General features: G+C 42.5%; 1 protein-coding gene across 6 annotated transcripts; it reads right to left on the bottom strand.

Moving 5' to 3' along the window:
* Positions 1 to 93: 93 nt before the first annotated feature.
* On the bottom strand, positions 94 to 12154 carry ggnbp2 (gametogenetin binding protein 2). 6 transcript variants are annotated; one of them, XM_058078334.1, is made up of 15 exons: positions 12006 to 12154; positions 11170 to 11294; positions 10079 to 10159; positions 9660 to 9913; positions 9449 to 9547; positions 8171 to 8284; positions 7892 to 8101; positions 7647 to 7815; positions 4241 to 4423; positions 4039 to 4162; positions 2381 to 2515; positions 2164 to 2309; positions 1866 to 2078; positions 529 to 729; positions 94 to 406 (listed from the first exon to the last, which is right to left on the bottom strand). In XM_058078334.1, exons 2-14 carry the CDS (start codon positions 11260 to 11262, stop codon positions 529 to 531), a joined length of 2022 nt encoding a protein of 673 aa, XP_057934317.1. In that variant the 5' UTR covers positions 11263 to 11294; positions 12006 to 12154; the 3' UTR covers positions 94 to 406. The 6 variants fall into 6 exon arrangements, with proteins under 6 accessions (XP_057934317.1, XP_057934318.1, XP_057934319.1 ...); XM_058078335.1 differs by having other exon boundaries at positions 11986 to 12128; XM_058078336.1 differs by lacking the exon at positions 12006 to 12154 and adding an exon at positions 11902 to 11986.
* Positions 12155 to 12366: the final 212 nt, after the last annotated feature.

The raw sequence follows: 12366 nt of genomic DNA, 5'->3' as shown, positions 1-12366 counted from the left end.
TAGAACATTGGATTGGTTGCAGCTTCAAAGAGACAAAAATTACCACGTCTAATTATAAAACATGAATATAAAATAAAAGGGACGAGAAATGAATGCAGATTAATAAATATCCTTTATTTAGTCCATTTCCCATTCTGCTCATGTCACACCCAAATGCTCGTCGTAAGTGGATGTTAATCTCTTAAAACCTATTTAGAATTTCTATACACACACTTCATAGTGCAGCCATCACCACAGAGAATGTGAGACAAAGAAAACCCTCCCATAAGACTACATCACAGATGACAAAGCTCGAGGTGCTGTTTCAGCGTGCTCTTGAATGCCAGAGCGCCCCGCCACCTCCAGCCATTGAGAATCCATCACCACTCCTGTTGGAAAGTAAGAGTCTGATCTCACGGGCGCAAACCTGAGACAAATCACATTTGATAAAAAGACAAATAAGAAAATCAAAGAGGAACAGATGAGATTCTTCTGGATTTGTTGCAGCAGAGGCGACGAGGGTTTCCCCCGGCAACGTCACGAACGTACTTAATTCACACTGGTGGTGGCAAACCAGTTGCCACAGACGGTCTTTCCCTCGGCTGCGCAGCAGTAGCTGGTGAACTTCTCCTTGAGGTGCTGTCGGTACTTGTGACGGTTGTTGTAGAACAGCTGATGTCTTTTGAGAAATGACTGAATTTCATCCTGGGTGAGACAGTTCTCCTCGTCTGACGTCACTTCCGAGTCATCCTGTGAGAAGAGTACGGGCTGAGCATGGGCAACGTTTCAAAAGGTCTAAGGGGCTGTGTCCACACGGAAACGTTTTCAGGAGTGGCAGAAACAGGAGTTTTTGAATGGCAATCTTCAGTAAAGACGCAAATGTTACCTGCTTACACTGTTATGTAGTGTTGTGCTGACGTCGTGTTGTTTGATTGTAAATGGGAATTTGCACACCACCTTTTTCACTTTGCCTATTGTTACACATTAGTTTGTGTATTTTATGTTACTATAATACAGTGTTCCCTCGCTCCATCACGGTTCACCTTTACAGATTTTTTATTGCAATTTTAGTATTTAAAAAAGATTTTTTTAAATACAACATAGGAGCGATGCTACAGGCTGCGCTTTAGCAGCAGGTGGCTGTGTCTCCCCGACAAAACACACAATAATGACAAACACTCTGCACCCAAAAGGCAGAGGAAGATGCTAACCATCGCACAAGAAGTTGGACTTGTGGACACGCCCAAGGAAGGTAGAAGCCATAAATGAATCTTTGGTTCAATGACAGGAGCAGTGCCCTTTTACAAGGATACAAAAACGCTTCAGGCGAAGCGGCCCCATTAGAGGAGTGAAATACGTCACTTAACTTCTTGTGTTCAACCTTGTAGTCATTAAAATTCAAACAAAATCTTAACTTTGAGAATGTATAAATGAGAAATGTGAGAAAAGTGTAATGTGGGGGTTTTACAGCCATTAAGGTATCATTGTAAAATTATAAAGTTGGCTACTTAGCGGCTTTCACTTATTGCAGGCTATTTTGGGGACCTATCCTCCAAGAGAAATGAGGGAACGCTCATTTTGTAGCCGTTCATTGATTGATTTAAATATTAAACATTTGATATGCATTTTTTTCATTAATATTTCATGTCACACAATGATTTGCAAATAAATTATGACAAATTCTTCTTCTATGGTTTTGGCGTATCATGTGGATCCATCTGCGCCACACGTACAGTAGGTGTGCCTTGTGTGTTACATCGTTTTCATGCAACTACAGTATTTCAAATGTGACACGGTGTGGACGCCAATTTCTTTTTTCCACCCACTAAAGTGATAATCTCCCGGGCGTTCCCATGTGGCCAGGGCCCAAGTCAAGTCTCACTCACCAGGAGGTCCATTAGACTCATGTTGGCCTCTGGGTGTTTTGCATTAAGGCTGAGGTTCCTCCCATGTACCATCCATGGCAAGTCTAGTGCAAAACTATCTTGTGTCTCATCACAGCATGAGGAGGACTTTAGAGGTTGGCTTTGGCGTACGTGAGATGATGGCGCACTGTGATTCATCTTCCCCCCTGAGGCACAGTCTCCACGTTTGTATCCCTGGAGACACATTTTAGGTACAGTTCTTGGATTGGTACACAAATGCAGAGAGTGGACCCTGGACTCTTTCAGTGAATACTCTTACCTGATTCTTACATAAGCTATTCCCCTTTCTTTTCTTCTTTTTACTCTTGCATTGCGGCTTTTCCTCGGGCTGTGGCCAGCAGTCAACACAGCTGTCCGTGGCCTCCTCTTCTCTGTTTTCGGCATAGTGGTGTTCGTTTGTCTCACCTTTAGAGAAGTGAGGTTAAAATGAAGCTTCAACGATACGGCATCATGTGTGTGTCATTGCAGAAACGTACATGTCAGACCTCTTTCATCGTGGTTGCAGAGCCCCTCGGAGCAAGCGATATCCGAACCTTCCCGTGAGCTGTTGTCACTGCCCTCGATGCTTGAGGAGTAGCCACAATCGCTACCGGTGCTGTGGGAAGTCAAATCTGGAGAATGGAAGGATAACTATTTCACCCAATGTCGGTGGTTTGTCAGTTTGCGACATTCGTGGTGATGAATGTGCGCACATTAATGAAAACCTGAGGCCGATTTTGCTGGTAAAATCAGTGTGAAAGGGCCCTAGATGCGTGGAGATTAGGGGTGATACCAGAACAGACGATGCACGAGACAAGATAACATTTTAACATTCAATGAAGAAATGACTGAGTCACAAAACAAGTGCGTTTTGAAATGTCCCACAAAGGGGCTGCACGGCGGTCTAGTGGTTAGCGCACAAACCTCACAGCTAGGAGACCAAAGTTCAATCCCACCCTCGGCCATCTCTGTGTGGAGTTTGCATGTTTTCTCCGGTTTCCTCCCACATTCCAAAAACATGCTAGGTTAATTGTCCATAGGTATGAATGTGAGTGTGAATGGTTGTTTGTCTATATGTGCCCTGTGATTGGCTGGCCACCAGTCCAGGGTGTACCCCGCCTCTCGCCCGAAGACAGCTGGGATAGGCTCCAGCAACCCCCGCGACCCTCGTGAGGATCAGCAGTCGAAAATGAATGAATGGATGTCCCAAAGTGACGCTTAAGTGACACGATTGTCTGCATTTTCTTAGACCAGGGGTCAGCAACCCACGGCTCCAGTGCCTCATGTGGCTCTTCAGCCTCTTTCTTGTGGTTCCCTTTGCAATGCTTCAATATTTTTTAACACCCGAGTGGGGAAAATGCACGTCTTTTGTAATGAGTTAAAAAAATCCAACTTTGTGTGAGACCATGAATGCATCCTGACTGAGTTCTGACTGGTGATTGGATGAACAGACAGGATGCTATTCAGTTCTCTCTCACACAGGTAAACATGAAGGAAAATGAGTAATACTTTACCAGAGCTATTTGACAATTCTAAAAAATAAATTAGAGATCATTTAAAAACAGCGGCATTGGAACTTGTTTGCGGCAGAGTAAACAAATCAGGTAAGTTTACACGTACATTTATGTAAGTTTATCTCCAATACTAGCAAGAGTACTACAACTCGTCTTTTCTTATCTGAACTACTTTGATTCCCCCAAATTCCCTCCAATGTTGTTTTAAACATACTATGTTTGCGGTTCCAGGCTATTTTTCTTCAGTGGGCAAGGGGGTAAAATGGCTCTTTTCATAGTAAAGGTTGCCGACCCCTGTCTTAGACCAAACAAGCCACTAATGTTATGATTATATGTTTAAAAAAATTATAAACGATACACGATCATAGTGATGCAATATTTCCTTTAACATGTCATCTTGCACTGAAGATGTGAAATTGCTGACCAATCGGAGCATCCCTCCCTCCAAGCGGCAGTGTGCCACAGAAAAGGAGCTTTTTATGACTGTGCCTTTCTGTGTGCAGTGTGAATGATTTAGATCCAAGTTCCAAGTAACACGAAGCTCAACTTGCATGACATGACAGACAAGAACCGAACTCGCTCATAACTCAAGGACCACCTGAAGCCGTCAAAAGGACTGGGTTTTCTGTGTAAATCCTTACCTCGTTTTCCTGGACAGCTTGGGGATGCGCTTGCATTGGCAGAACTGTTCTCCTCGCAGATTGACGGCCCCTCGTCATGGCCCCCACACGCATTGCAACAATGCTCCCCAGCCTCAAGAGAAGCCTTCCACACAAGAATGCGTGCGTGAGGGTACATGCATTCACATCAAAGTATGTCCAGCAGGCGTTCCAGTCTCCTCACCTCCTTGTGACACTCTTCCTTGAGCTCTTCTTCCTGGTTGTCAAGGCCACACTTGTTTTTGCGTCGAATTTTCCGTTTTTGTCTCTTTTTCTCCTGCTTCAGCTGTTTGGCTCTTTCCTTCTCGGACTGCTCCTCCACAAACTGCTCAAGCCGACTGAACCCCTGAATCTTCTCCACTGCCATCTAGGGGCATGACAATGCAGCGAGAAATTGTAATAATGATCTTCTTGTTTCTCTTTGGACTTTTCCGTTCAGGGGTTGCCACAGCTCTGCACATCACCCTTGTTCTTAAAAATGGCCACCAACACACTTCTCCATTCCTGAGGCATCTTCTCACCACCTAAGATCCTATTGAACAACCCAGTCAGGAACTCTACTGCTGCCTCTCCTAGACACTTCCATACCTCCACAGGTATACCATCAGGACCAAGGGCCTTTCCATCCTTTTCAATGCTCTTCTCACTTCCTGTTTAACAATCTTTGCTACTTCCTGGTCCACGGCAGACACCTCTTCTACTCTTCCTTCTCTCTCCTTTTCCTCATTCATCAACTCTTCTTTTTGTATTTAATTTTCCTTGCCCTTCGCTGTCTTGCCACTTTTACTAGCCGCTTCAATCTTCCCACGTCTTCAAACACCCGCTTCCTTCTTTGTCCTCCGCGTGGGCGACGTAAGCGATTATTCGAGACGTGGAAAACACCCTTGACTACTTTTTGTAATTGAGGTATTCAAATTATCCGAATAATCATTGCAGCCCTAGTTTTAACACAATTAGAGCCCTCTAGACATGAAACGACACCCCTGTAGTCATCTTGCACTACCCAGTATAGGAGACATAATAACAAAGTTAGCCATTTAACATGTCAAACAGACTTGTGGCCATGTGTGTTACTGGAAATATGTTCCGTGCTCGGGGAGCTAGGTCGGGGGCTTAGCGCCTTTCAGCTTGGCATGGTTTACTGCCGCATCAGTAAACCATGTTTGCAATCCCGTCCTATATATAGTATATATAGCCCTAAACATAAATACCACATACACTATGTACCATGTCCATTTAAGACATATAGTATATATAGCCCTAAACATAAACACCACCTACACTATGCCCATTTAAGACATATAGTATACAGTGAAGAAAATAAGTATTTGAACACCCTGCTATTTTGCTATTTCTCCCACTTAGAAATCATGGAGGGGTCTGAAATTTTCATCGTAGGTGCATGTCCACTGTGAGAGAGATAAACTAAAAAGAAAAATCCAGAAATCACAATGCATGATTTTTTAACAATTTATTTGTGTGATACAGCTGCAAATAAGTATTTGAACACCTGTGTATCATCTAGAATTCTGACCCTGAAAGACCTGTTAGTCTGCCCATTAGAAGTCCACCTGCACTCCATGTATCATCCTGAATCAGATGCACCTGTTTGAGGTCGTTAGCTGCATAAAGACACCTGTCCACCCCATACAATCAGTAAGACTTTAACTTGTAACATGGCGAAGACCAAAGAGCTGTCCAAAGACACCAGAGACAAAATTGTACACCTCCACAAGGCTGGAAAGGGCTACGGAGCAATTACCAAGCAGCTTGGTGAAAAAAGGTCCACTGTTGGAGCTATCATTAGAAAATGGAAGAAGCTAAACATGACGGTCAATCTCAATCGGAGTGGAGCCCCATGCAAGATATCACCTCGTGGGGTCTCAATGATTCTAAGAAAGGTGAGGAATCAGCCCAGAACTACACGACAGGACTTGGTCAATGACCTGAAAAGAGCTGGGACCACCGTTTCCAAGGTTACTGTAGGTAATACACTAAGACGTCATGATGTGAAATCATGCATGGCACGAAAGGTTCCCCTGCTTAAACCAGCACATGTCAAGGCCCGTCTTAAGTTTGCATATGACCATTTGGATGATACAGAGGAGTCATGGGAGAAAGTTTTATGGTCAGATGAGACCAAAATAGAACTTTTTGGTCATAATTCCAATAAGCGTGTTTGGAGGAAGAAGAATGAAGAGTACAATCCGAAGAACACCATCCCTACTGTGAAGCATGGGGGTGGTAGCATCATGCTTTGGGGGTGTTTTTCTGCACATGGGACAGGACGAGTGCACTGCATTAAAGAGAGGATGACTGGGGCCGTGTATTGTGAGATTTTGGGGAACAACCTCCTTCCCTCTGTCAGAGCATTGAAGATGGGTCGTGGCTGGGTCTTCCAACACGACAACGACCCGAAGCACACAGCCAGGAAAACCAAGGAGTGGCTCCGTAAGAAGCATATCAAGGTTCTAGCATGGCCCAGCCAGTCTCCAGACCTGAACCCAATCGAAAATCTTTGGAGGGAGCTCAAACTCCGTGTTTCTCAGCGACAGCCCAGAAACCTGACTGATCTAGAGAAGATCTGTGTGGAGGAGTGGGCCAAGATCCCTCCTGCAGTGTGTGCAAACCTGGTGAAAAACTACAGGAAACGTTTGACCTCTGTAATAGCAAACAAAGGCTACTGTACCAAATATTAACATTCATTTTCTCAGGTGTTCAAATACTTATTAGCAGCTGTATCACACAAATAAATTGTTAAAAAATCATGCATTGTGATTTCTGGATTTTTCTTTTTAGTTTATCTCTCTCACAGTGGACATGCACCTACGATGAAAATTTCAGACCCCTCCATGATTTCTAAGTGGGAGAAATAGCAAAATAGCAGGGTGTTCAAATACTTATTTTCTTCACTGTATATAGCCCTAAACATAACCACCACGTACACTATGTACCATGTCCATTTAAGACATATAGTATATATGGCCCTAAACATAACCACCACGTACACTATGTACCACGTCCATTTAAGACATATAGTATACGTAGCCCTAAACATAAACACCACCTACACTATGCCCATTTAAGACATATAGTATATATAGCCCTAAACATAACCACCACGTACACTATGTACTATGTCCATTTAAGACATATAGTATACTTAGCCCTAAACATAACCACCACCTACACTATGTACTATGTCCATTTAAGACATATACTATATATAGCCCTAAACAAACACCACGTACATTATGCCCATTTAAGAAATAAAATGCTCCATTATCAAAATAATTCAACCAATGGCTCCTTCAGTACTTTCAATTCAAGTCAATTCTTGTGACTTTATTATTTCTCTTGAAACAAGAAAAATATGTTTTATCCAATTACTCGATTAACTGAAAGATTTCGGTAGAATACTCAATTACTAAAATATTCGATAGCTACAGCCCTAGTTAAAAGCAGGAATTAGAAGGTCAAACAGTTCTTCGAAGCTGTAACAATGAAAATATTCAATTTATAAAAATGGGGAAAAACCTCACGGTCCGGTCTGGAACCAATTAGCCATGATAAACAAGACATTACTGTACCTCAAAGCTTTTGCGCAGTTCATCAATGCCCAGATGGTACAATATCTGCCACGTCTGCTCTTCTGCTCGGAGTTTCTGCCAGATTCGGTGCAGTCGCTCATAGAGATAAATGCCCAAACAAGTCAGGACTTCTTCTTGTGCAATGTCAATGGTCTTGGCATGTCTCTCCCTATAATTAAAACACAAAATGGGTAAATAAAAAAACAAAGATAGCGAGTACACATGTGATTTAGGAATTGACATACTCATAGCCTCCGGCAAACTCCGACTCAGCTCGACTGAGGAGATGAGCGATGAAGTCAGTCTCATAGCACACGTGGATGTGGCGCTCGCGAGGGCAGCAGCACAGTCCCTCATACAACGCAGCGCAATAGTCCTTCTCTTCACTGCTGTCCACCTCCCCAACCAGGATGTTATATGCCCTCAGCACTTTATTCTTACACTCGGTGCAAAACCTGGGGGGGCGGAGGGGGTAAAATGAAGAAACCTTTCTCTTTCAAGAGATAACTTTGCACAAACATTACATGTGTTTTTGCAAGTGCGTCTCCAGCGTCTCCAAAAGACAGGCACTGTCGACCAGCACCACCTCATCTCGGCACTCCTGAGACATCCGCTCCCACACGTCCATCCAGCTCCCTCTGGAAGTAAATGCAACATCAGTGTAATAGAGAAGAGCAATCAGTAAAATCAACAACCAAATGGCGATAGCCGGTCCTCGGTTTGCCATGTGCAGCGTTACCACACTTGGTGGTTACGGGTGTGCTCCCATTCGTTAAAAATACTAAAAACGTCCAATTTCAATTTACCTCAGATGAGGAAAGGAAATTGTGTGGAAATTGTGTGGAAATTCATGTGATAAATGAATTTCTGCAAGTATAATTCTTTATTCAAAAATCAAAAGACTTTCGTAGTTAGAGAATAGAAAACCTCTGTACAACCTTCTAAATGCGTTTTTAAACATTAGAGCCCTCTACAAATTAAATAACAGCCACATATTCATTACCCACCATTATAGACATAAGAGATAATAAGCCATTTAAGACATAACAGAGAAGGTTAAAAGTTCACATTAGTCTGAAGTGAACCACATGCAAATAGTTAGTTTTCAGTTCCTCGCTTCTTGTCTGCCCGGGTTTGTCATGCTTCAAACCATGCTTCTATGATGGGAAATGAGGAGGCTACGCAACTAGATAAGAATTGGAGTTATTTATTAGGGGATAAGAAGGCTTCACAAATCCCTTGTGATTGTGGTTATTGTTGTTTTAGGTGTGCCCAAACTTTTTCCATGGAGAAAATGTGATATTCTTCCCCTTTTTGTTGATTAAACACACAATAATCAAAGTAGTTCAAGACATGTTCAAATAGTTTTTATCATTTAATGTGTAAAACATTTTTATCCTGGTTAATGCTCAATTTAGGCCAAGAATAAAACTGAAAAAAAAAAAAAAACTATGGTAAGAGTGAGGGGGCGATGTATCGAAGGACAACTACTGTACATATATGCAAGGAGGAAGGGCATTCTCGGGCAGGCTTTTGTGACTTATTACGTGACGCAACTGAAACAGTACATTCTGCTACATTTAACCGGGTCAGATTTCACAAAAAGCTTCCAAAATATCCTTTTAAAGCGAGCGCTGGGCCTCACAGAGGGAGAAACAGTGTGCTCTGTGCATGTAGCATTGACATTTGACCTCGAGTGAACCAACGCACTGTGGAAGTGGTTTTGATGCTGACTCAAGTTTTAGTACTCTGGTTGCATCATACAAGATTTTGATGAGGAATGGAGATGACACTGTACTTACCCCAAAGGTCTGAGTTTGTTCGTGTCCAAGGAGTGTAACTGACATCGGTTGCTCTTTTTACTTTTGGGAATGGCGTTAATCACATCGTTCAACTTTGACCTGTCAAAAAAAAACAATAGGATATATGTAAAACACAACAATTGATGGCAAATAACATGGAAAAAGAAAAAAATAGATGCATAAACTGAGCAAATAAATCTATACATCTTACCCTTGGATGTAGAAGAGGCTGTATAGCTTCCTGATATCTGCTAAACAAGCCCTGGTGACAGACAGCATTCCTGTGGGCTTCACTGTGAGCGGCTCCAAAGCCGGGGTCCCCGACTCCGCTAAATGGGAGAAGAGGCGCTCCACACTGCGTCTGCAGCCCACGCACGGCACCATCTGGGATAAGGCCCTGTACAACGCCCTTGATGGCACCGTCAGGGCCATCGTCAGGTCCTGCTCCATCAACTTGTGGCGACCCTAAGTGCACAAAAGTCCACAAAATCACACAGTGGCTAACCTATTCTTTACACTTCTACAACAGTTAAGAATGACAAAAAAGATACTTAAAACATTCCCCGCACACTTCATATACAGTGTTATTATGGAATTCCATTTCTGTTAGGGAAAAACAGATCCACCCACCTCTGCAAATTGTTTCCAATGGGAAGTACTAATTACATGTTTGTCCATATCCATGCCACTCTCAGCAAACTCCATCACCATCTGCAAACAACAAATGATGTGGATGACTGTTACATACACAGCTTTTCATCATTCATGTTTCAGTTTTGACGTCATGTACAGCGGGGGAAATATTTCATCCTGTTGATTATGGACAGACACCCGTGCGTGTGTGGGTTTACTCCAGTTTCCACCCACATTCCAAAAACATGCTAGGTTAATTGCAGAATCCGAATTGTCCATACGTATGAATGTGAGTGTGAATGGTTGTTTGTCTATATGTGCCCTGTGATTGGCACATATAGACATCTGGGACAGCTGGAATAGGCTCCAACATGCCCGCAACCCTCGTGAGGATAAGCAGTATAGAAAATGGATGGATGGATTGTTGGGTAGGTTTATTTGAACCAAGTATTGAAAAAATGAAGAAAGATAGACATTCATTTGTAGTTGGAGCATGTAATAAACAGGTTTTTATGCTCCATCTATGTTTTATTTTGTGATCATACGTAAATTGAATGGAAATGCTGTTCCTATAGAAGAGTTTAAGGTGTATGCTAACTAAAAGATAAAGACAATTAATACGGCAGTTCATTATATCTTCAATGAAATACGCTTGTAGCAGCAAACAACTGTATAACTGTGGAGCAGAAAGGGCACACTGCTAAGTAAAATAATAAATACAAATATTTTATAGGTTTTTTCCTTTATTTGTCTTTGGCATCAAATCAGATCTGCCTGTAGGTAGTTTTAAATAAAAGACTATTTAAACGACTATAAAATTAGTATTTACAATTAGTCGACTAATCTAGGCAGCCTCCAACTATGAAAATATTCATTTTAATAATATTGAATCCTGCTATATACACCTATCACTTACTATTTCATATTCAACAAGTGTAAGCAATCAGGGACTCCTAGCCAACAATGAAGAATATCATTTTATGAGCATAGCTTCAGGTTTTCCTGGTGCTATGAGAACTAGGCCCAAACCACTGGCTAACTAATTATTCATTCTTTTTGGGGAATTACATCCATCAATATTGACCTACCGTCCAAACGTCATCGATATACAGAGGGATCTGTCTGGCAAGAAAAGGGTAGTCCTCCTCATTTTCCCTGCAAACAGCTACCAGACGTGCCATGATGTTCTTCTCCACTTCCAAATGAGACTCACCTGCAGGTTTCACAGGAGATTCGGTAAACACATAGCAACTCAATGAAATCTACAATGGCCGAGTCACACTGCAGCTAAAACGAGGTTTTCTAGCAGATAACACCGTGGGTGCAGCATAGATGATTAACTTTGTCGCGTCGCCACTGCTGACAACCCCAGCATATTACCACCCTTTGGGCTTGACCTAGATTTACTGCAAAGAAGATCGCCAAGATAAATGACCCAATCATGTGTGGCTTATTTAACGGCCTGTGTTGTTTGCCACGATCGTTTGTGTCGCGGGGATCGGCAATGGGCAACGTCATGCTAACGTTAATCCGCTGGCGAGGGAAACCATCAACCGGCGACTTGTCGCTAGCTAACATGTGGAAAACATGACATATACGCAGGTGAAAGAGCGGTAACGCGCTTTATGTGTGTCAAATACACTCGGATAACCGGTCTTTTTTTTAAATGTTGTATGATGGTGTAATTTGTGCTGTTGGTGTGTGTTTGTACGCGGTAGGTGCTAGCAAACCTGACAACCCACTTGTTAGCATCGCTGCCTATTACACCGCGAGCGTTAGCAAGCTCAACTACAGGCTATACATCGGTAAGACCTACAAACCTAAAGTGATTATGTGTGCGATCGATTGTCAGCCTTTGTGGATAAACTGACATTTGTCGAAGCCCGGTAACAGTTTGAACTTACCCGCTTGCAAAGTTACTTACAGCAGAAAATAAATAAGAGAGTTGGTGCTGCGTTCCAGTAACTTTCCGAAGTCGGGATTTCAGAGTTTCCAGTCGGGGAACAAAAATGGAACGCCCCGCCCCTTGAGCGCCTGACTATACATTTCAAAATGGCCAACAATACTTAAAGCTGTAGCAGTGTAACGTTTTTTTACTTTGTCTGCTTTAAATCTGTTTTAAATTGACGCTTCTCCAAACCTCCGTTAGTGTTATTACTATCATGTTTGCATAATTAATCGTAATCACGAAATGAACAGACCGCACCCTGCTGTCTCCAAATGGTACGTGCCAATTATTTGATTCCACCTTTCGACTCATTTGGAATACAGTAGGCCTAATTATA

Source organism: Doryrhamphus excisus, chromosome 7 (genome assembly GCF_030265055.1).
Source record: "Doryrhamphus excisus isolate RoL2022-K1 chromosome 7, RoL_Dexc_1.0, whole genome shotgun sequence".
Taxonomy (NCBI): domain Eukaryota; kingdom Metazoa; phylum Chordata; class Actinopteri; order Syngnathiformes; family Syngnathidae; genus Doryrhamphus; species Doryrhamphus excisus.
The sequence above is the reverse complement of the archived record's forward strand: the minus strand, read 5'-3'. Positions and strand labels throughout refer to the sequence as shown.